Source organism: Athene noctua, chromosome 1 (genome assembly GCF_965140245.1).
Source record: "Athene noctua chromosome 1, bAthNoc1.hap1.1, whole genome shotgun sequence".
NCBI classification, from domain to species: Eukaryota; Metazoa; Chordata; class Aves; order Strigiformes; family Strigidae; genus Athene; species Athene noctua.
Window position 1 is genome coordinate 47,730,461 of NC_134037.1, and position 24,905 is coordinate 47,755,365.

Consider the following 24,905-nt stretch of genomic DNA (forward strand, 5'->3'; position numbering starts at 1 on the left):
AGACAGAGTAGTTACAATTTTCTGTACTTTCTTAATTTACTCCAAAACTTTATCAGAAGTAGGTCCATACAGTTTTTGTTTATTCTTGCCTCTCATATTTTTACACTTATGCAATTTACTTTGTATTTTACAGCAAAATTTCTCTGATTCTACTGAGCTTCTTCTGTGTTTCAAATTAATTATTAATTATTCAGCCACTTAGACCCACTTTTCCTTATTTCATAATTATTACTAAACGGCATACATAGCCATAGAGTTAAATGTGTTTATCTTGGACCACTCCTAATTCCAGCCTATCCTCCCTGTTTCTCCTGACATTTTTCTTCCATTTCACTCCACTACTCACCTTATGCAACCTTTCAAAAATATGAGGACAATCTCCCATCTCTACATGAAGACAACCAAGCCCTATGTATTTCTCAAAACTACACTGAGAAAGGCCTCTTTCTTTCAAATACAGTAGAAGTAAATATTTGATCTTACTAATCATAAGGATACTGCTCATTTGACTCCTTTCAAATCAAGCGTATGTAAATAGCTATGCACATGAGTACACAAGGAAATAATAATTTGAGAAGTTCTCTCTTCTTTCTCCCCATTTTGATTTTGTATTGGTTAGCCATGGATGCTTTATACCATGAAGCAGCATAACACATCTGGCCGTTAGGGAATAAAGAGATCACCAGAGGTACCCATTTTGAAGTGTATTTCAGAGGAACACATTCCAACTCTCTGCATAAAGAGTGCATAGCAGTTTTGCTGGCTGGGACCTGTGGGGCACATGCAGTTCAGAAGCTCTGCCCTTGGCTGTATTTCTGAACAACCACCTCTTAACACAATGTGCGTAAATTGCTCTACTAGCCTTCCCCAAGCACTCCCTGCCTAGACCTCTTCCATCCTTCTCACCTTGCATGGCACCAGCTCTGAGTTTAGCCCCATTCACTCTAACCCTGCATGCCAGTGCATTTTTATTTTTTAAAAATAATATGTTTTAACTAACATCTCCCCAAACCTCAGGTTATTCTTTGTAGTGCACTGTGGTATATCAAATGCTGGTAACGACAAGGGCATGAAAACATATAATATCTTCCAATTAGATCTCAAAGGTTATTTTTTTAAGCACAAAATTTTTTAGAAAAAAAGTGTCAGCTTCCATTGGTTATTATAACAGATGTTCCCTTGTGTCCTTGTGCTGGATCTTGCTGCATCCTTAAGTGAGAAGCCACATCAAAGTGTGATCCATTACAGCCTAGTGAATAGTTTCTAATGGTTTCAGTGTCATATAGATGCTCCAGGGCATATCCAGTTAATGTGTAAGCATGCTTATCAAAGTACTGCCTGTGGGAGCTGTAATAATTTGGAGAGGCTGCTGGGTGGTCCCCTGGGGTTTGATGTGGGGACATGTCTGAATGCAGGTAGTCTTTAGCTAGTACCAAACTAGATTTTGATATTCGGTCAGAATTGGGGCTGCTTATCCTAGACAGTGTTGTGGGGCTGTTGTCATAGTCATTTTCATGTGGGCTCATAATCTTTCCATCTCGTTGCTGGATGTGTTCACAGGGAGGAGTGTTGGCAACTGTTGGGACACGGCAGACATCCCCTGCCAACTGCTGCTGTGGGTAGTTTGAAAAACAGATAGCATGCTTCTTCCCTGTGCCATTAATGGAGACCAGCGGATCAGGGGTTGTTTTCCTCAGCTGTAGTCTGTTTTCTTCCTCTTTAATCATTTGCTGGGTGGCTCTTATTAGAGTTTCAATTTTGCTGGGCTCATGCGGACTGCTCTGATATTGCTCAGTACGGTATCGGTCGCCTGATTCACTGGCAGAGCCAGGATCGGGTGAACTAACAACACTGTCCTCATCCCAGTGTCCTCTCCCTAGGAAAGAGAGAAAGGGGACAAGCATTGAGGATGAAAGAGGCAAGCCATCTTGAAGAACAAGTACTCTGAACCTTATTTTACAGACAGAAAAACAAGACAGAGGCAAGTGACGCAACAAGTCACCAAAAATTACCATGGTAGACCCCTTGCTTTTCAGTGAGAGCCTCTAGTTTCCAGTGTCTGTGCACAGAACAAGTGACACAGCTGAAAATATAAAAAGAAGAGATCTAAGCACCTCAACACAGACCTGCAGTGCCACCTGAGATGCTCTAGGGTAACCAAGAATCTGCATAGGCTCAGAAGATATGGTACCAACTCTACAGGAACAATGTGTCTTCTGGAACAGCTAGAGGCCAGGCAAGGTAACCCTAGGGCATGTCAAACACTGATGTTCAGGCCCCTGACCCCTCACAACTTATTTGCATCAGTAAAGTCCGAGTAAATTGGGACTGTGGTGAAAAAAATCAAGGAACTACAAATGTACATCATTCCAGCATGTCTTCTTAGACCTTTCCAGGAGCTAAAACACAGACACAGCATTGTGGAATAGTTTTTGGCCCTGTAGTGACTTTACACAGGTTACACAACAATAAATAAACACAAGTAATGAAGCAGTTCTTCTTTAGAACCCATAGCTGTTAGACAGGGTTACTGTAAAAATGTGTCATATCCCAATGCATAAATATTTGTTGTAGAAAACTTTTAGAATGGGAAAATATAACTATATTCTTACCTCTCTTTAAAAAATAAGGCCCATAGACATATCAGAGAAGGTGTTCAGCTTGCATGTAGCTGAAAGGACAGAATCAAACCTGTCAATCCTCACTAGGAAGAAAGTGAGTGACCCCCAAACCTGAACAGCCAACTAAGGTCACACTGTAATAAAGGGCTTGATAAATGAATCTCTGAGATACCTGCTTGCAGGAGGGCACACGATGGACTTGCACAAATTACTTTAAAATACCTTTGCCTCAGCACATACAAAGTCCTCTTGGGGATGAGGCCTGTTGGGTTGGTTGACAGGAGTCCACAAAGGAAACCCATTTTCAGACTAGCTCAAGTAGTTCCTTCTGCTCCATGTTGGGTCAAGGTACACAGATCTGTTTGGGTGGCAGACCACTACCACTGTGTGGCAGAGTTCATGACAAAAATCAGTGATGGGCTTTTAGAAAAACATATCCTGCTATTCATTGGTGCAAGTACTGCACTGTGGAGTACCTCATAGGCATAAATTTATCCTTCACATCCTCTTAAGATCTGGACCCAAAATGCCAGGACCTGGAGTTGGAAGGGAGCTCCAGCCACCAGAGCACACGGTATGTCCTGCACACCATGACACACTGGGGAGATGGCTGGCTGCAGCTCTAAACCATGTGCTCAGTTTGTCTCACTGCCCAGACCATATCTGCAGTGTCCCAGACTTCCTGAGCCTCACCAGAAATGCATTGGGCTCACATGCAATACCCAGGGCCTGCCATACTGATCAGATAATTGTCATTATTGTAGAGTGACTCCAAGATAGAACTACCAGAAGATACATTACAATAAACAAAAAGGAAGAAAATATTTCCTGCCCAAGGACACTGTTCTGACAGTAATGTTTACATAGTATTGTCAAAAAGAGTTTCTTTTGTGAAAGGCCAAGGTTTGAAACTCCCTGAATCTAAATGAAAACGGCATATCTGCAAGGGAAGCTGAGATATTTATCTCCTCCACTAAGACCAACATGTCAGGTTTTACCTCCAAGACTACATGCAGACTGAAGGGCTACTGAAACATGTAAGACTTGATACAATAAACAGAATAGCTGCAGCACCTGGAACTACAGCAAGAACAAGGAACAAACTAAAATCAAATTATATTATCCATTTGCATTGATTATCCTTGATAAAGGTATGGAATAATATTTAACACTTCTGTATTTGTACCTCTGTATGATATTTCTACATTACTATCTTTTTATTCTCGGCAAGAATTATGCATAAAATTTGCCAGAAAAATTATCATACTTTGCTCAGTTCTCTTCTGGAGAAGAAAAAGCTAGAGAAGCACAAGAATGACAGAAGTACAAAACACACACAAGGAAGGAATTGTATTGTTACAGGAAATGTGGAGAACAGTCCTCATCAGCAAAATTTAGGGCTCCTTTTCTTTCCTCATTTTTCCTCTGACTGTATTTTATAGAACTTGCCATTTAATCATTTTTCTAATCTCAACATAATTTCCCTCGGATTGAAGTAAAACAGTACAGTTCTTTTTGATTTCCAAAGCCTCCTTCTGCAAGAATGGTAGTAATGTAATTAGCTTTTATGAGTTCTTTAGATACAACCTATGTTTTGACAGATTATTTTAGTAGAAAAGCATTTTCTTTTATGCTGTATCTATCCTTACAACCTTGAACTCTGACTTTTGGGTCAGTTGCAGTCTTTCAACTCTCAGCCTGCCCTTTTAAATCCAAGGACCTTCAGATTTTTCCAAACCGAAGATCAGCCTTTCACTGTGATTTTTTTATTAGCTTCAGCCTCTGAAGATGTGCTAATGCACTGAGTTTGCAACCTGCCACACACCAAGCAATGCTTCAGGCTTGATGCTGAAAGGATGGAGAGACTCAGATTGGCTAAAAATTATAGCTGGGGATAAACATCTGGAACCAAAAGCAAATGTTAATTTGACTTGCCAATTTTAAATAAAAATAAACATCAAACTTTACAGAATCTAGTAATAACCAGTGCGGAGAAAAAAGTCATTTGGAGAACAATCTTGGATTTATCTCTAATTTTTTGCTAAATATATTCCATCAGAGTAGTTTGATCTTAAATCAAATAAAGAACACATTTCTATCAAGTGTATAATTTTGCTTTGATCATCCTTAATATCTCACCAGTCAGATATTTCCACCTTAATTTCACAGATTAAAAAATATATAACAAAATTATATTTTGCTGCATATGAACCAGACTGTCGAATTTAACTTGAATTTTAAGTATTCCTTATCTCCATAGATGCAGTCTCTGAGACAAAGACATACATCAAGAGCCTCTCTCATTTTCTGTCTCTCACATAAACAGCCGCATGTTTATGTCATGTTGCTTTATCTGAGATGGTGCCACTTCCGCAAACCCTGTTATCTCTTACCATGAATCCTGTGCACTGACGTTATGTGGGGCATACTGTTTTCATATGCTTCTCTGCTCTCGGGGGATGACTTGGTCAGAGGCAATGCTGAACGAGAACCCCACCAGCTCTCCCTTCCCGGCTGCGGTGTGCCAAGGAAATACCGGCCAGCTTCACATCTGCCTCCTTCACAGGCCTGAGTATGGAAATGTCTGTCATCAGTCAGCCTGGAGTGGTCGAGTGCAAAACCGTAGCAGAGAGCACTGCGGTCTGAGTACTGTCTGTAGGCACAGGAGACATCGTGGTGCTGGGAGCTCGGTCTGTCCACGGGGTCCAGTAGCTGGGGAGAAGCTGTATCAGTCAGGGGACTCCCGCCCCACTGGCTTTCATGGTCAGACTCGGATCTCTCAGTGTGAAATCCAGAATACTGCAAAACAGGAGAAGCAGTGAGGAAATTACTAAGCCTAGGTGAAATCTGTAAGTAACTGAAAAAGACAGAGTATGTATATGATAGAGTGTTTTTTGTGAGCGTGCCCGCATGTCTGCACCTTCTGATTGGACTCCTACTCCTTTCCTGTACAACACTCTGTAATGAGCTCACAGATGACAGAACAGACCTCATGAAAGTCTAAAACATCCCATATCGACCCTTAATAGCCATCTCCTTTATGATGTGTAATATTAGGCTCAGCAACATCAATGTTGCAATTCAATATTTTTTTAATATGTCCAGGTTTTTCTTATTGCTTTGAAAGCTAGTGCTTATGCTCAGCAATGGTGCTCCAATGCTCCTCAGCAAAGTGCTTTCTAAAGGGATTGAAATAACACTGCTTCTGGAGCGTTCTCACAGGTCAAATTGAAACTGAATGTATTTCAAGTTCTTTTTCTAAGGGCTTCCTCACTTTTCCTCAGATTTTGCTTGGGTGTTTTTTTTTGTTTTTGTTTTTTTTTCTTACCTGGAGTGGTATCTTTGAACGTCTTTCCTCTTATTAATAGGGAAAAGAAAGCCTCCTGCAGATCCTGGGACCACCAACACTACTACAGAGTAAAGCTCTGAAGTCATGGCAGTTCAGTTTGAAGTTAAAAATCACAGCTCTGTTGCAATGTGGGAACAAGGAGAATACAGAAACTATTTGCCAGAAAAGGTGACTGCTAGATAAAGCAGGCAGAGTGGGCATTTGACACTCTTGCTTAAGCAGGGCCCTCCCAACACAGAAACAGCAATTAGCAGGCAGTTGGAAAAGCAGACAGAATAGGACCATGGGCATTTGTTTAGAAAGAAGTAAAGGTTAAGTTGAATGTCACAGATTTCTGGATATTCATAATGAATGTTTCAAACTTTTAGATACTTTTGGAGAAATAAAGAAAGAATCCTTATGAAACCTCCCAGGATTTAGTTATCTCATTTTTAAACCTTTTTATTTATTGGAACTGTCGAACTCCATGGAATATCTTTAAATCAATTCCTCCTATGATTATGGATTGGGATGAGACCAAAGCTGTACATGCTTACCTCCTCAGTACTGCACACTCATGTCACAAATCAATGTATTACAACATGAAGCCTTGGAATTCTCCCATTCCATCACTCACCTTCCAGATGCCCACTCTGCCTTTTTTTTTAATAGGTATTAGGCCTCTCTCCTGAAAACATAAGCTTACTTTCCTTTTCATTAGATTGAGTTGCTATGAAACTCCTCATTATCAGCCAGGATCAAGGTTTTATGCACTTACCAATCGAAAGTACTGACCAGATGTTTGACTTACAGAAACTTAAACCATCTGTGCAACATCAGTAGTGCTTTTGGTATTTAATCATGTATTTCTTCAGTATTCCAGTTTATATTTGTGAATACTGTTTGCTAACAGCATAGGTTATTTAAAGGAAAGAAAGAAAGGGTTGTAGCTTTGAGTAACTCAATTATATTTTATTATTAGTTGTCAGAAGAATACCCGTAGGCAAAATGCCTGCCAGTAGATATGGAGGAGGTCAGCAAGTCAGTACCACCATATTCATTGCAAGGTTTAAAGATCACAGAATCACAGAATCGTCTAGGTTGAAAAAGACCTTGAAGATCATCCAGTCCAACCATTAACGTAACATTGACAGTTCCCAACTACACCATATCCCTCAATGCTATGTCAACTCTACTCTTAAACACCTCCAGGGGTGGGGACTCCACCACCTCCCTGAGCAGCCCATTCCAAAGCCTAACAACCTGTTCTGTAAAGAAATGCTTCCTGATATCCAGTCTAAACCTTCCCTGGTGCAACTTGAGGCCATTACCTCTTGTCCTATTGCTTACTACTTGGTTAAAGAGACTCATCCCTATCTCTCTGCAACCTCCTTTCAGGTAGCTGTAGAGGGCGATGAGGTCTCCCCTCAGCCTCCTCTTCTCCAGACTAAACACCCCCAGTTCCCTCAGCCGCTCCTCGTACGACCTGTGCTCCAGACCCTGCACCAGCTCCGTTGCCCTTCTCTGGACACGCTCGAGTCATTCAATGTCCTTTTTGGAGTGAGGGGCCCAAAACTGAACACAGGAATCGAGGGGCGGCCTCACCAGTGCCAAGGACAGGGGTAAGATCCCTTCCCTGTCCCTGCTGGCCACGCTATTGCTGACACAAGCCAGGATGCCATTGGCCTTCTTGGCCACCTGGGCACACTGCTGGCTTCTGTTCAGCCGGCTGTCATGAAGAGATGAAGGGATAAATCTGATTTTGCATGGAGGTAAGATAGTTACAGAGCCACAAAAGAATTCTTTTAAATGCCAGTAACTTCGCATACACTAACTAGGAACATTTTTCAGCCATCACAGTGTTACATGGCCAACTGGAATGTCTAACTCCTCTATTATCCTTTCAGATCTAATGTCTTCAAACTGTCACAAAGATATCTTCATAAATATTGACTTAATTATTGTAAAATTTTTGACAAAAATATATAGATTAACATAAGTTTCCAGTGAAAAAATTAGAAATTATTAACAAGATTTTGACCATTAAATTTGAGTTAAAATGGAAATTCACAAAAGGAAAACTACTTTTGTACTTGGTTTTAACTTTAGAATTAATTTTAGGGCTCTTTTGGGATTTGACTTTTATAAACTAGGTATTTTTCATTTAAAAAGTTAAGCTGAAATATAAGATAATGTAAACATGTGAGTATAAAAAAGTTCAAAATTCATTTATTTTTTTATTAAAAACAAACTCATAGTAGGTATTTCTTTCACGAAGAGGACAAGTAAAATTAATTTCTAATAATGTTATAATGAAATTTCTTTTTTTGGACTATTTATGATGATAATAAATGCCAGACATTTTTTTCAGACTGAACATTCTTAATTTCATTTAGCCCTAATAGATATTCTTCTATTAATTCTCTGTTTCTAAGGACACCTCAGGGTTCAGCATAGCTTCTCTTCAAGGGAGTTTCTCCATTTAACTGAACATTTGCTTTTTTTTTTTTTTTAATCTTGAACCTAACCACAAAGGATTCAATTGCACAGCCCTTTGTACACTTTTCTTAAAGAGAAATTCATTTCAAAGGGTACGTGTTCAGTATATCAGAAATGCACCATGTAATGTCATATAACCATGTAGTCAAGACCAACAATACTTCATGCATATACTTTGTACTTGATGTAAATGATGATTATTTGAGATCTGACCCATAGCAGCTGCTAGGCCACAGACAGAATTAAATTAACACAGTGAATTACTTGTGGCCCACATTGTCTACCAAGGTTTGATATGACTGCTTACTCTTGAGGTACAACGTAAGCTGACATAGGCCAAAAATACGTCTCATTCCCTTTAAAGCTAATCACATCTCAATTTGGCATCTACCACTGCAGTCCTACCACTGCCTCTTCTGGGAATCTGATGTTGACAGGTGGAGACTCCAAATACAGGCATGTGTGACATGTTGACGGGGGCAGAAATGACAGGATGATCAAAGATACTGCTTGACTGAAATGGGAGTGGAAACACTATCTCTCAAGTCAGAATTAGGCTCCCATATGTCAAGTGATGAAAGACCATAAAAATGGAATCAGATTTAATGAAAATTATGGCCAATTAAAATCAGTGATTTTTTTTTTCAATCCCAATCCTGCCTCACCAGAAATGTTTTCCTTTCTGCTATTTTTTTCCTTCTGACCCCTATCAGACAGATTCTTTAATTTTTATTTTTTGACAAAAGTTAACCAGCAGACAGAAGTTACACATGATAAAGAACTTCAGACAGGCAACATGTGAAATCCCTTTAGGTGATTTCTGAATTGCCTTCTGGCATAAACAACAACAATAAATAGACCAAATGGTTCTCCAGCTGGTTCTTAGAAACTGAATTGCCACCTCTGGGTACTAGAAATATCTTCCAGAGTGCTAATCCAGTGTACCATTGCAGTGAGAGCACACCAGACGGATTAGCACTGACATAGAAAGGGGCTATAGGCCATCACTGATGCTATATTCATTCCAAGAAAAACTTCAGGAGGGCTGAAGAGGGAAGGAAATAAGAAAATAATAATTCCATGTCTAAGAAAAGCTTGCTTTATGAAAGCCCATGGAAGTGTATTAGGCCATTAGACGATATGTCTTGGGTGATTTTCTTTTGCCTGACCTTCCACTCCTACAGGTGTGTGCCTGCTCCACACACTGTGTCAGATGTTCAAACAATAGATGTCATAGATATCTAATTTTCTGGCAGCCTACTCAGGTTTTCATCATTATAAACATTAAGTATATAGTGAAACCCTCTCAGAGTCCTCTTTTCCATGAAAAACTTTCACTACATCAACATTAGCAGCTTTTCTCTTGATTTGTGTCTTAACCATGAGAAAAAACATCACAGATGCAGGCTGCATTGTACTAAGAACATATGCATGCTTTTAAATCACTTTTATCTTGCTTTTTACTAATGTAATCCTGAAATGTAAAATATGTTCTTTTTGCATTCACTATTATAGGCAGAACAGATGGTGAAAGGCTTAGATTAAAGTAATACAGCATGTCCATTAAAATAACCCCCACTGCTGGTGACTCTTCACCAGATCAGGAGTTATGTTTACTATAAAAAGAGGGGTTTGCTTTGCTTTTGAATACACTGGAAGTTGCCAAAGCTTTAGGCTACAGGAAGAAATGAATAAAACAACAACAAAAAAAAAGGCTGACTAGAATTCAGCCTGATTCTGTTATCTTTACCCATTGGGCGATATGCCCAAATAGAGATGGATTGCAAAATTAATCCAGATTATCTGTTTAAACAGCTATAAAATCAATTTACCTCCAAAATCAGGTGTATTAACATACACATACTAGAGTAGGCTTTTACTTCCAAAAATTCATGCATGCTGTAACACACACCAAAGCCTCCATCCAACAGCTCTTGAGTATATGCTTGTGTTTGTTCTACATATATATGTATATTAAAAATACCTTTATCCAAGAACTAACATGAGACATGAAGAAATAAACATTTATCCAGATCTGACCATAAAACATTTCCATTAGAGGCAGACAACAGATAATTTTAAATACTTTCTTTAAACAATCATCATTAATGGGAGATTAAACTCCAGAGTAGTTGTTCAGATGATCACAGTTAAAATGTTTTTCCAGTATTCTTGCTATTTCCTGCGTACAGAATAAATGAGGTCCAGGGCTAGATTTTGGGAACCACTCACAATGATTATTATTATGAGGGAAGACTACAGGCCTCTTTTAACCAACTCACAATTTCCTTTTCCTGCAAATCTCTATCAAGTCTTCATCTCTTCTGTCCTTTTCACCTCTTATTTCAGCTCTCCAGCTCTCTGGTAGGACAGGACTAGAAGAGCACTGTTCAAAGTGTCTGGGAAAATCCTACAGCTGTGTCATGAATTTTGGGTTACTCTCCTCTCTGTTTGCCTTTGTCCTGCCTGGGACTGGTTTCACAGAACTCACTAGCCCATGGTAATAAAGTCAGTCAGTGTTAAACAGAGTCTGACCAATGCTTCCAATTTGATGAACTCACTTTTTGCTTAAAGACTCTACCAGCATCATATTACACTATGACTGCTTTTGCATAAGATTTAAGGAAAAAAACATTAACCCTGTCTTAGGTGACCACAACATCCACCTTTTGCCCTAGTAGTAAATATTCAGCTGAAATTTATTAACATGGTTTTCATAGAGTTCACATCTCATGTAGCTATTCTAGGGCCACACAGCTGGCAAGGGAGAGGATTCTCAGTTGTCACCCAGTAAAGCATATGATTCCCTTTTCCCTTCAAGAGTGAAACAAAGTGGTAAGGGGAAAAAAAAAAAAAAAAAAAAGGAAAGTATGGAAAGTATGTACATTTTTACATTTTAAATCTCCTAGGTGCCCCTAACTTTAAGAAATATTTTGTGCTCACTTACATTATTTTACTAATAAACTTCCTTCTTCCTTGCTCCACCAAAACCCAGGCTCCTGTGTAAGCCAAACCATGACCTCACTTTTCAGCCATGGCTTTTGAGTTGCACTCTAATTCTCCACAACTGACTGGCAAATTACGTGGGATGGAGACTGAGGGACACAGGCCATACCACCTGCTGTATGTTCTTCACAACAGCTTTTCTTAGTCTTTCAACAGTTTATTCAGTGGTGGAGAAGGATGAGAGGGATACAAAGCCAAGCTGCCAGCGTTGCTTGTGGTGATGTGCTACAATGAATGGTATGACCATTTTTCAAGATATTGGCAACTAGCACGCCTGCTTCTTTTTTGAATTATGAAATCTGTGACTTTACTACCAGGCAGCCAGTAATGAGGATGCAAAAGGAAACTGCAGACCAAACACCCTGAGCTTTCAGACAACGATCCCTGATAAACCAACAGTCTCAATGCTGCATTGCTAGTTCAGGATTTTTTCTGGTGACAGAGAGAGTAAGGAGGTGCTCATGAAAATCACACTTTCAGAAAGTGAATTGATGAGGGAGGATAACATGTCTTCAGTTGGGATTGTCCTGCTAGCAGATGAGGACTTCTGAAAGGGCTGTGTAAGAGGACATGAAGAGTGATTTCAGTAAAACAAAGATGGTCATCTTAGAAATCTAATTTAGAATTAATTGCAGGTCTTTCCTGATTCTTTAAAACAGTTTTATTACAATTGTTTGGTGTAGCACATTCAAGAGAAAGACTCTTCTTCAACAACCCACAGAAATGCACATGAACAAATGATTAAATGGCAAGAGCCATATCAACCTCTGGCAAAGTTAGATTCTTAAAATTAAGAATCTGAGTTCATATCTAAGTGCTTGGTTAAATATTCCCTGAGCCAAAATAAAATTTCATTTAACTGAAATTCTCACTCGTGGTACTTTTGAAGGGAAAAAGAAAGAAAACAAGGAAGTGATGTAGACACTTGGGCTCATATTCTATACTCTTAGAGGTCAGTTTAGAAACCATTGTGCCTGCAGAGAAACTGTAGTTATCAAGGTCATTATCAGTTAAATATTGAGCTAGACTCTTAAAAAATATATAGCTCTTCGAAGTTACATCATAAATACATACATTTATACCCACTGTGTGGTGGCATAAGGGTAGTAAGATTTACAACATTATTTAAGAAACATAATGGTTATTTTGACAAACTATTTATTTGATTTAAATGGTTGACAATGTAAGTATGCAAGTGCTGTGGCATTGTCTGCAGAAATCAGTTGCATAAATGTATTAGGTAAACTCCAGTTCAGACACCAAATCAAGTCTGGTCCATTCTCCATGCAGAGTTATGCTCCTTACACATTAGGCCTGAAAATGAAAGCTGGGAAATTAAAGACTATTGACGTCAATGGCCACTTCCTAGTGCTTTCTCCCTTTCAAAGCTTTGTACATAGAAAAGCTTTCTTTTTCCAGTTTAGCAAGTTAGCTTGTTGCTTTCCCTCACCAAAACTCACTCCTTCTGACTAAAATAACTGCCGTCAAACATCTGGCAGCTTTCTAGATATGTTGGCATTATTAAAGAGTAAGTAAGAAAAAGCAAGCTTTCTCGAATGGCAAAACTCACAATCCTCTCAAACCAAGTATTTCAAAACCAACGTTTTCACTTGTCCTTCTGTCCGCTCCTCATTAACTCTGAGCCCTGTGCTGTTATTGTTGTTGATGATGATTTATTATGCATGCTGAGACATAAATGTTTCCAGCTTTTTAGAAACAGTTTAAAGCAACATATTCCTTTCTCAAGATCTCAAAACCTGTTATCCTTGATTCCCTTTGAGCTCTTTGACCCCTTCTAATTACTTGGGTAAAATAGCAGTCAAAATCAAGATATTAAAAAAAAATTAATTTTGTTTTTCAAAGACAACTACCTGTGGGTATGGTGATGTCCTTGATTTTGACTTTGTGCTCGAGAGGCGAGATTTGCTTCCCTTCCTATTATCCGTTATGGTCGGAGTTGAATTTGCATATGAGAATGCCGGCTTGGTAGCAGTGACCTGATCCAGGGAGAGCTGTAGTCCTTTATATTCAGTATCCCTATATAAAAGGAAAAAGTGAAAAACAAACTCACTTCATATCTTAAAGGGAAACATTCCTTTCTTCTTAGTGGGGGGTGGAAACAAAAGATATTTTTAAGGAAAAAGAATAAAACCATGCAGGGCAAGTCAGTACATCCCCCTAATATGTTTATGTAGCATAGCTTACTAAACAATGACACTATTTTTAGACTGAAAATATGATTGCTTTTTGCATTCAACTGTTATCATCCTGATCTACTTTCTTCAGTAATAAAAAACAATGGTATGGAAATTTCTGAGATTAATATTAAAGTTCTGCATTGGTCACATAGCTAAGCAGTAAATAGGATACATTTACCTCAAAATTTTAACTGTACAGCTACAAACTTACCACTCATGTGCATGTGTGTGTTCATGTATGTGTGGGGTTGCACATAACAGCCTACAGAGATGACTAAAGAAATTAAACAATTATTTTTTAATGGAAAACACTTCATCTTTAAAGTTATATTTTTCATTGTTTACAAGGTTTCATGCAATTGATGCAAATTTTTGAATTTTTCTTCTTCTATAAGTCTTGTGAGTGCTTATTCCATTGTTTGAAGTTTCTTATACTGAAAGAGTTTACCAATCATAGAAAACAGCTAAATAAATACAAATCTTATTATTTAAATGGTCTGTCCCCCACTCACAAAATACTAGAGTTTTTCTATGGAGAGCTAGATATAATGGCAGTTTGTGAAGCTCAGCATTAGTTTCTTCAAACTTTCTAATGAATACCTAAAAGTAAAGAAAACTGGCATTACTCACAATGTCTCACTAAGCATAACGAGGGCATATGCATTGGACTGCACCCCTCTGCACACATCTGCACGTCTGCTGATACCCGGGGGAGTATGAAGTGAGCTCTCCAGCTTTCATGTAGTCATACGGAACCTATTCTGACAATGATTTATTAAAAGAGAGCAAAGCAAGAGTTTCTTCCTGTCCTACCTACCTGGAGGAAAAGAGGGAGGATTCATGGCTTTTCTCTTCTTTTGTGTTAATCAGCAGAGAAGTGGGAGAACAAGGGAAGAATAATGCTTCTCTTATGCGGTCAAGGAGGCAACATACTCATTCACAAATTACCCCATATTCCATCTAAACCTAAAGACTCATCCTTAATGATTATATTAATAATAAATTGTTCACCCAGCTTTAGCAACAATATCTTGCTCTATAATCACACATATATCGATGTAAACTGTGGCAGTCTAACGCCTTTTTAGAAAGGAACTGCACCACCTGAGCATATCACAGTTTAGTACACTGAAATGCTTTCAGATAAAAGTCAGGAGCAGAAAGATAAATGATAAATCACAAATATAAGTGAAAGAATGGGATAAATCTTTGAATAGCCACAGGTAAACCTGCAAAACAGACAAATTAATTCATGCCAGTTCTACACTAAACTTTTTTTTGTACCTGATACAAACTTGTTGGTTGAAAAGGCTTAGGTTTTTTGGCAATGCAGAGCATGTATATGTATCCATGTATATATAACACATGAGAATGAATCGTTGACATTAGAACTGTGCTGACTACACTCTCCAGTCCATAGCAGAGAGAGACTGGACAAGTTTAATTAATGTTTTCTAATGCAAAATTACTTCTTAATGAGGCCATTTCTTCAAATTTTGGCTTTAATAAAAATAGGCTTCTTCTGTAATATTTGCCTTTCAAATATCCTGCCTGCAGTGAGACCATCTGAATATAAAGATTTGCTTTGGCCTAGGTGACAGGTAAGGCTCATCCACATTATTTTGAAACCGTTAATCTTTCCCATGGTTACCCTAGGAATATCCATCCAGACACCTTGTCTTGACATGTAAAACCATCTGCGTCCATAATTGAGCCCTACCAAATTATCTTTATGTCATGCAAAACATCAGAAACAAAGGGTGTCAATTAATCTTCATATTTAACTACTACAGTAGCATGAGATATTACCAATAGTACTGAAAAAACTATCAGTCTCGCCCTGACTATTTGATCATAAGAAAAGGAAGGGTCTGTGGTCTCAGTGTCAGATGCAGAAATAGTTGCCTCCGGAAATTAAAGTTAATCAAAACTAAGTAGGTAAGTCGTTCAGAGCCTTAGGGATATGAGGAGGTCCTGTTTCATTTTTGAACCTACCAACCCTTTTGCCTTCCTTTTTGCTGGAGCACCCATAGCTCTGCACTCCTGCCATTAGCTCCCCATCTCTGGTGTATGCCACCCTGTAACAGTTTGCTGTTTTCTTATGTCAGTGGAAGATTTTTTAAAAATTGGACAAAACACCACACCAGTATTCAGACCACAGACCATCACTCCAACACTACTTGCCTGCTGTTATGATCTCTGTAAGGGCCAGGCATTCAAATCATAGAGACTACGCTGTACAATGCTTCTAGGTCATGGGAACCTAAAAAAAACCCAGTCAAACCAGGCTGCCCAAAACCTTGTATGCCCAAACCATGCATGTGTTACTTAGTTCTAAGTCCTTGGTGAGGATTCACCTTCTCACAATACCACACATTAGAATAAACACCACAAGCTGGTATTTGAAGCCAATTGTTTAGACGGTAACATCATTAAACAGATGATAAGAAGAAAACTGTCTGAAGTTCTTGCTGCCAAAGTTTCCCCTTAGAAAAAGAACATATCTGTGCTGTCCTTCCAGATGAAACACCTGGACTTTTTTGCATCACTGAGTCATGATTCAATATCATCTCAACTCTTTCCTAGCACAGCTACCCTTCAGAAGATCCAAGATAGACACCACAACACCAATAGTAACAGGCCAAGACAAATACCAGAAGTTAAAAAAAAAAAAAAAAAAAAAAGGCAAAGAAAATATGGAGAAAGGGTCCGTAGTCTCAATGTCAGATGCAGAAGATGTTCCACCAAGAAATGAAAACATTTGAGTATATCCATATGCACTGTGAGGCAAAGGACTAGAGGAACCAGGGCTCCTAGTGGTACACAAGCTACAGATGGAAATTCTGACAACTTCCTGGAGGAATTTATAAAACTTTCACCAACTGTGGAACTGTAATCTCCAGGTTCCTGTTTTCAGACACCTGAATCCTCTATTACACAGTCCCAGCAATACAGTAGTACTGCATCTTGTGTTCTACATGTAAATGTAAAAAAAAAGTGGTGGATATGAGCTTCTTCCTCCAAGGTCCTCACCTTCAGGATCCCACAGGGATCCATACAATCTACATCTATCTACATGAGACTGCTGAGAGAGAGAGTGATATGGCATGTGTTCAATTGCTAACAGTATGTTGCTGACAATCTACTATTTATCTCATTTTCTGATGCAACTATCATCACTATAAAACATCAGAATAACTACAGGAAATTAGCTCTTAAATGAAGAACAGATGGATCAAACTGAATCCAGACAAGACCAAAGTGATGCTTCTTTGCAAAGGGAAACATATTGAAGACCTCCACCTTTTCTTGATGGGAAACAGCCATTCTTTCCACAGTTGGATGGAAATTCTAGGTCCTCTTTGACTCCTCAAAAAACTTGGATGCATATGCTTTTGGTAGCATATGCTTCCAAAAATGTATTATTTCTCTATCTTGTCCCTCCCCCCCATATGAGAATCTGACCAGTATGGTCAATGTATCAAGCACCTACAGACTGCATTACCATGCTTCACTGTAAGCAAAAAGAAATCAGAAGTCAAAGCATAAAATATTCTTGCTACAATATGCTGCTTCCCATTTTCTTCTCATATCTAACTCCTAGAAGCATTTCCAGTCTATGCCATGTCTCTGGCTCTTCCAGTGTCCATTATAAAGCTTGAGCCTAATTTTGAAAGCACTTACTGATGTATTAGAGCTAGCATCATGAAAAAACAAGGATTGACAGCTGTACCAACTGCACTTCTCTGCAATAAAGCATCTGAAAGTTGAGTACAGAGCATTCGTTACTAAAGAGATCTATCTATAGCAAGCTGCATAGATGGAGCAGAGGCTAAAGCAGAAAAGTGTTTGGAAGAGGAAGCCAACCTGTTTGCACAGACTTGGATGCCAGCTGGATCTATAACACTTCTGTGAAGAGTTCTCACAATTTAGCTTTAGAAGACACTTTCTGCCTGCTACCATTGCCAAAATGTAAGCCCAAAATGCTGCCAAATAGAAAGGGAAGCTCAACGGGATGTATCCAGAGGAAGGAATAAAATAGTGACATCCATTAGTGAAGAATAAATATCCAGATTCAACCAAAACAACTTAAGGACAGACTCTTCTTATATAAGAATAGAGATCTTATATATCTACAGACATAAGCAGTGTAACCTTCAAAACAAGAAGAAAACCTCCAAAAAAAAAGAAGAAAAAACACTCAGCCCATAGAAAACTCTGCAAAAGCCATAAGAGCATCTTTTTACATTAAAGACGCAACATGCCAGAAAGGAAGAATAAGCCATATATGAAGTGACTGAGAATACACAGACAACCAACAAAGAGGCAGATATTTACACTGTATTTAAATCCATCAAAAGACACTAAATGTAGACACCTTAATGAAGATTCACAGAAATTCAGTTTCAATATGTGGAGGACAGCTTTGGATTACAAATGCGTTTCAGTTCATTTTCTCCAGCAGCAATCAAAATATCAGTATACAACTGGAAACGGGTACTCTTATCCTTAGGTATCTTTCAATTGATAGTCTGAACAACATGCAATAATCATACTGTGACTGGAAATCACAGCTAATTAAGAATAAAAAGGTGCCATTTGACCACCTAAACCTGACAAACACTGGGTAATCTACACCCATGTCATTCCTTAGCATGTATTAAAGTAATCAATGAATTACAAGCTGAAAGCAAAAACATTAGATGATGTTAATGCAGCAGATTTCTACATCATGGGTACAATCATTTACATGACTGAAGCAAAGTGGAAGGCACTTTGAAGTGTTGATGAACTTGCAGAAGTTCATGCAAAAAAAACAAGGTGCAATTTTCATTGGTTGCACTATCATTTCTGTTGAACGCATAAAGTATGTTCATCATTTCCTCTAGTTTTACATGAAAAACCTATGAGAATGGTCATATACACTCTGCATTTCTTCTAGTTAAAAATCAGAAAAATTATATTTTCTGCCAGTCTAACAGAACGAAATTGTGAGATTAAACTAAAAGTGTTAACGTCATTAATGTTTGCTGTATTTTGCTGAGTTGTCAAAATTCGGCTAAAATCAACCATGAAGGTGGTAAAAGTCTGGCACTTCCTCATGCATGTCTGACCACAATACTGTAATATATCGTTCTTCTACTTTTAAACAATGCCTGCAACTTTTAACATTTCCACACTCCAGCTCATGCAATGCTAACAGAGCACCATTCAGCAGATGAGTGAAAAGAGAACAGATTCTGGTTGTTTGTCATCTTCATGGCTTTCTAAATCAGCAGATGGTACAACAAAACAGACAATTTCCTCATCTGTTGTGTCCTCTGTTCATGTACAATGTGTCTCAGAAATGTTTACAAAGGCCTCAGTCTGCTCACGAGACCTGTCAGAAGGAGCATATGCAATCCCTTTCGCATCTTCCAGAAGCAGTCAAAATAAGGAGGTTTCACTTATCTCATACAGCAAGCCAAATTTCAGGACAAAGTGGGAAAAAAGCTGTTGAACCTCACTCACTGTTATGAAACTACACTGACATCCAGTTGTGTATTCTCAGAGATACTCCCTGCCTCAGTTTCTCCATCAGCTATTGGGATGATGTTAGCAATCCTCCTTTCTAAAACTTAAAGTGAAAAGCCCCAGAAGTAATTGGGAAAACCCTCCAGAAATCTTGCAAGTGGTTTATCATTAGTATGCTTAACGGTTAAGCAATGCATCTACTTGAAAGAGTATGAGATTTGTATATTGGATCCCTTTATTAAGTTCCAGGCACCCATTTATCTCAATAAATAGCATAAGCAATGGTAGCTCTTTACATCTCATTGAGTCAAAGTTTACAGCTTCTCCAGCCATGACATTCACATGCACAATATCATGTTTCTGTATGTGTTTTTAAAGACAGAGCAATCCAAACCAGGAAGTCTAATTAAATTATTTGATACATTCAGGAAAATTGAAGCACGAAGTTTCCTATACGGATCATTTAACGCAAATGTCTGAGGACATCCTCTAGACATCTACTGGCAGAGAAATTTTATATATTCCCTGATTGGTTTCTCATCTCAGAATGCAGTCATTTAACTGTCAGTTGGAGTTAAATAAAATACCCTGGTCTCTAAATAATCATGGTGTTGCAGAGTTTTCAGCAGTCCGAAGGTAGAGTTTGTCATTCTCAACCACATGTTTAGTCATCTCAGCCTCCAAAAAGAGCCCTTTGTACACTGTATTTGCCTTTATTTACAAGATTTGCTAAAAGAAAATATGCACCACAGATTTATTATTTTTTGTGAATAAAATGCCAAAGATATCTTAGGCTAATTATATAAATATAATTACCATTTTTAGTTATAGATAGCACTGAAATATAATGCTTTAAATAACTAAAATATGATGGCCTGAGTTTAATTCTGTAACATTTATTTATCCTGGGAATGCTTTCTTTCAAATGTGAGGTGCCTAGGAGCACAACTGGCTAAAAGTCATGTTTGATGTATATTTAGTGTTCGCCAAGTTAAATGGAGAAATATATTTGACAGAAGTTTATAAATGTTTTTATATGTTAGAATCTGCCTGCTAATACGAAATTTGGATTAGAGGGACATAGCCTGTGATGTTTTCTCTCTTTTTTTGGATGGTCACCAAATAGTTAAGAATACTTTATCTGAAGGCATGTTAAACCTTGCAGAACTCCATGACACGTTCACACTGTCAGCCTTTATTAAATTACTGTGGTGACTTCTTTGTAATCATTTGAGGTTTTCCAATACTTTAAATTCACCTGCACATTCAAAATAGTATTTCTGAATAAACAAAAGGCCCGTTACATGAGACTTTAAAAAGCCTTAATTTTTTTCTTCCAGCTACTCCCTTTCAACCACTCCATAAAAGCCAATGTCACCTCAGTGAATGACAGGAAAGTGCACGTATGCAGCACCCCTTTAGGAATTAATGCCACATAAACTTAAGTTCTCACATATCCCTGTAAGACGGTTTCAGTTTTGCAGAATGCCTGGCTGACAACAGTGCAACAGACTGCTTTTATACAGGGTAGACTTTCCCATCTCAGACTTCTTAATATTTTTATGTGTTAAAAAATATACCTTGAACACCTCTGACACCTTTAAGACAGAGATCTAGTAGCCAAGTGATCTGGATTCAATTCTCAATCCTCACAAGAGACTACTGGTACCACACTGGAAAAATCATGTATCTGGGATTTTAGCAAGCACTTGGCACTTGCCTGAGTTTCCCTTCAAGGCAGCCAGTGGGACTTTTAGTTTTAGGAGGGTCAAATTTAGTCCCACACTGATCACTTCTGAGAATCCCTACCTTAACTTTGCTGAATATTCACTCTGAAAGGGAGGATAACAATATATTCTTGTAGAAAATGCTTGTTTTGTGAAATATCTTTGTCTGTCTCACCTATTAAGCTTTTTCTTGGAAGGAACAAACTCCCACTATCAATGCATGATAGCTAATATTACTAAGTTAACTCTCAGCTGCAGTCCCAGGCTGCATGTCTACCACAGATAACAAAAAAATACATTCCCTGAGACCAGTACTCATGTCAATATTAATGCAAAGCATGTTTTTGTTATTTCAGAATCTCCATGTATTCTAAACAAATGATTTTAACTATGTCATATACCGCTTATCCTTGATTAAACCTCTTCTAGATAGTTAATCATTAATGATTTCTTTACAGTTGCTGTGCAAACAGTTCATTCATGCCTATGACATATCAAATTTCACAGACGTGTTCTTTAATTGGATTCATTTATTTCTAATCTACCTAAACCCTCACTACTGTAATGCTTGACTAAATATACATTAAACTCACTTATTTAAACTGCTAAAATAAATTTGAGATGTATTCCATGAATAAAAATACTTGATTGAATACATGTAATACCATTGTTATTGTGTACCTAACTGAGCAGAAATTATTGGAAATACACTATATAGCTATACGATATGCTTGGACAAAAGGATTTGAAAGGATGCTAAAGGTTTTTTAGCAGAGATTATAAGTTAACAGATTTCTAAATCCTAAGGATTCCTATAGCACTTTAAGATATATGATAAGAAGAAACAAAAGAAGCTCCTCATGATTTTCATGACTGATGTTGAGTGTTTTCATCCATCCAGCCACTTTTTTTAGAGATAAAAGCCTCCTACAAGTTCTGTCCCCTCACGGCAAGGAAAAGGGCTGAAACAACCAAGACACTTTCATTAAATCTGACTATTCTATGTTTTGTAAATATCGGTAACTGAAAAGTTGGCACAAAATTGGATAAAAGTCCTGTTTCTGAGTGTTTAGAAGCCACAAAAAGACAAGTATGAACTCCAAGTTATCAGGGGTATATACAACGCTGACCTCTATGGTGTTTAAGTATGGTGTTTGAAACCTAGTTTCAGATTTTTGTTTCTAAAACTAGTAGCCTTAAACTCCATTTTGGCAAAGAATCCTCTAATTGATATGCTTCACAACTTACACTGAGAAGTTTCACAAAAGAAAAATGCATCACATTGCAGAGAGGTCATCAATAACACAGACTGCCCTGTGTGTAAGAAAATGCACATCATTGTATAATTATACAGTAAATGAAGATTATAAAAATTAGATTACACCTCATACCATGCACAAACCCCTCATGCACTGACACCTCAAATATTGTATACTCTGACCTTCCCATCTGACAACCTGAAAAAGCTCAGAGTGGGTCAGCAAGGGTGGTGGGCTTGGAAGAGCCTCACTATGAGAAATAATTAAGGAGACTCCACAGGTTGAAAAAGAGATGGCTGGGACAACAAAATAAGATCTGTAAATTATAAACGACATAGAGAAAACGAGTAGGAAGCAGTTTTTCACTTTTTCTCCTAACACAAGAAGTATGAGCTATGAAAGGAATGAAAAGGTGACACTTTCACAACAAAAGGAGGCCTTTCTTACCACATTTACTTAACACTGGCAAAAGTTCACACGGTTTCAAAAAGTAAACAGATACATTTGTGGAGGAAAAAAACCACTAACACACTCAAAGATCTCACTTTCTAGGAAGTCATTTGAACTTCTTGAAGACTGGGAAAAAATGTTGGGGAAGCATTACTGCATGTTTGTCCTATTTTTAAACTCTTTCCAAAGCATTTGCCACAGTCACTATCAGTATGTGTCCGATCCTGCATGGCTGTTCTTATGTTACACTCTATATTACAGTAGTTAAGAAATTTCATAATTCAGCTCCTTTGAAACTGTGCAGTGAAGAGTGGTCCTGAAAATCTGCTGTTATTACTTTTAATAATTTACTGTAAAAGTTAATTTATTCATATTTTGGATTTTATCAACTCCTCTACGTTCCCCATAATTAAAGTCTCTCTGTTGACAACCTTCCTAAGATCCTTAAAATCAGTTAGTTTTTCTGTGATGACTTTCTGGACAAGCTTCTATGATCTGGGAATAGTTTATTTGAGAAAAATTTTGCTCCTGAAAAATGGTTTACTGATTATTCTGTTTGTTCCTCCTTAGAAAATTTCCTATCTTCACACCTCATAACATACTTGTCCATCATTCCAGCCTGCTTTTTCTGATCAGCTGTGCCCCATAATGAAAGAGATATGTTGAGTCCAAAAGGATTCATGAAGTCCATGTGGTGAGGAGTTCCCATTTACAGATCACTTTCTCTTTCATCAGATTAGTCCTTTCCTGTCCCAAGACTTTCACCTTCCTCATAAGAAGCAAGATTTTTCTACAATGAAAGCCTTTTCAATTCACTTGTCCAGAGTTCCTTAGTTTTGCCACTGAGGGCTGTTGTGTGCCATTATCTGCCCACAAAGCAAGAAACCATTATATGATAATTAATAAATGCTTTTCAACTGAACCTTGTTTCACTTAAATTTTAGAGGATCTAAGGGAAGGAAGAGGCAAGGACTTGCATGTGTTTTCTTGCATTTGGGGAGAATGGCTTTTCAGGGTTTTTACAAATTAATATACCTATTTTCTCATTTCATTATTTGTACCTGAGTTAAACTGCCTTTTATCTCCTTCCAACCCACAGCCAAACCTCTACTGCAGCCAAATCTCACACACCGTACTTGCCACTTGAGTCTAAGCTCTGTTTATATATCACTCAGCCTTGATCATCAGCTTCGATAGACATTCAACGTATAAAGCATTTATGTGGACAAATAGCAAGAAAAGCCAATATCAGTGTTTTATATAACACATAATTCTCCATTTTATTTGATACTTTCCTGATAATCACTTCTTCTAGCTCCTCAAAGTATACATTATACATGGTTATATTTGTTAAGTGGGTTCATTATATGTAAAAATTGATACAAGATATCCTGCCTGACTAGATAGGCCCTCTGGGCCACTGAGTAAATTAAACTACCATACATTGAACCACTGTACTACTGTTGACCACACATCTTCTGTCAAATTCAGAAAAGAGACTTTTTTAATGGTAGTTAATGCTTTTCAACAATAATCCTAACAACAAGTGATGTGTGATCCTAACACACACAGTTCCAGAAATATATGCCAATGTCAAAATCCAGCTTCTGAAACTGAAGAGTAAGTTTCCAGTGGGTTGAATGGTTATAGGTTGTGAAATACTTACTAGGCATATCTAAAATTTCTCAACAAATAATTTTTTTAAAAAAATCATTTAATAAAACACAAGAACATCTGGCTACAATCTTCTTTAGAAATTTAAATCTATCAACTGACTAGTACCTTTTCTCTCTTAGTCCTTGCTTTGACTAGGACAGTCAGGGGTCTTACCTGACTTCAGCCACTCTGTTGTCACTGCTTCACATGCACATTTATCAAGGGTTTCTGGATGCCTGGAAGTGTGTCTGACCAGGCCACTGCATGTTCCCATAAAAAGGTCCAGAGCATACATGCAGACTGACTCCACTGCCATCCTACAACTGTCCTTGGACCAACACTACAGCTAATCTGCAGCTGGAATAAAAGAACATTTGATTTGTACAACACCACCAATATATCATAATGGATATACTGGATTTACCATACATATGGATTTTTACCATATTTCTGGCGACCACTTCTGTAGCACATATGCAGCAAGTCCAGAGTATCACACCTGTGCAAATGCTGCTGTGCACCTTGTCTCCTACCACTTTCTTGAACTCACTAGATATCACCATGGAAGCCTTAACTGTGTATTCCCATGTTAAGTTACACAGTTGTAGTCACACAGATACCAAGTTTTCTTTGGACTAACGCCACAT

General features: G+C 38.0%; 1 protein-coding gene across 1 annotated transcript in view; it reads right to left on the reverse strand.

The window, feature by feature from the left end:
- Positions 1-1,145: 1,145 nt before the first annotated feature.
- The window catches only part of SIM1 (SIM bHLH transcription factor 1), a 47,913-nt gene continuing 24,153 nt past the window's right edge, over positions 1,146-24,905 (reverse strand). The window contains exons 9-11 of the mRNA XM_074923157.1: positions 13,326-13,491; positions 5,015-5,420; positions 1,146-1,876 (exon numbers count right to left, since the gene is read on the reverse strand). Of these exons, the coding sequence (XP_074779258.1) occupies positions 1,146-1,876; positions 5,015-5,420; positions 13,326-13,491 (1,303 nt within the window). The remainder of the gene's footprint in view (positions 1,877-5,014; positions 5,421-13,325; positions 13,492-24,905) is intronic.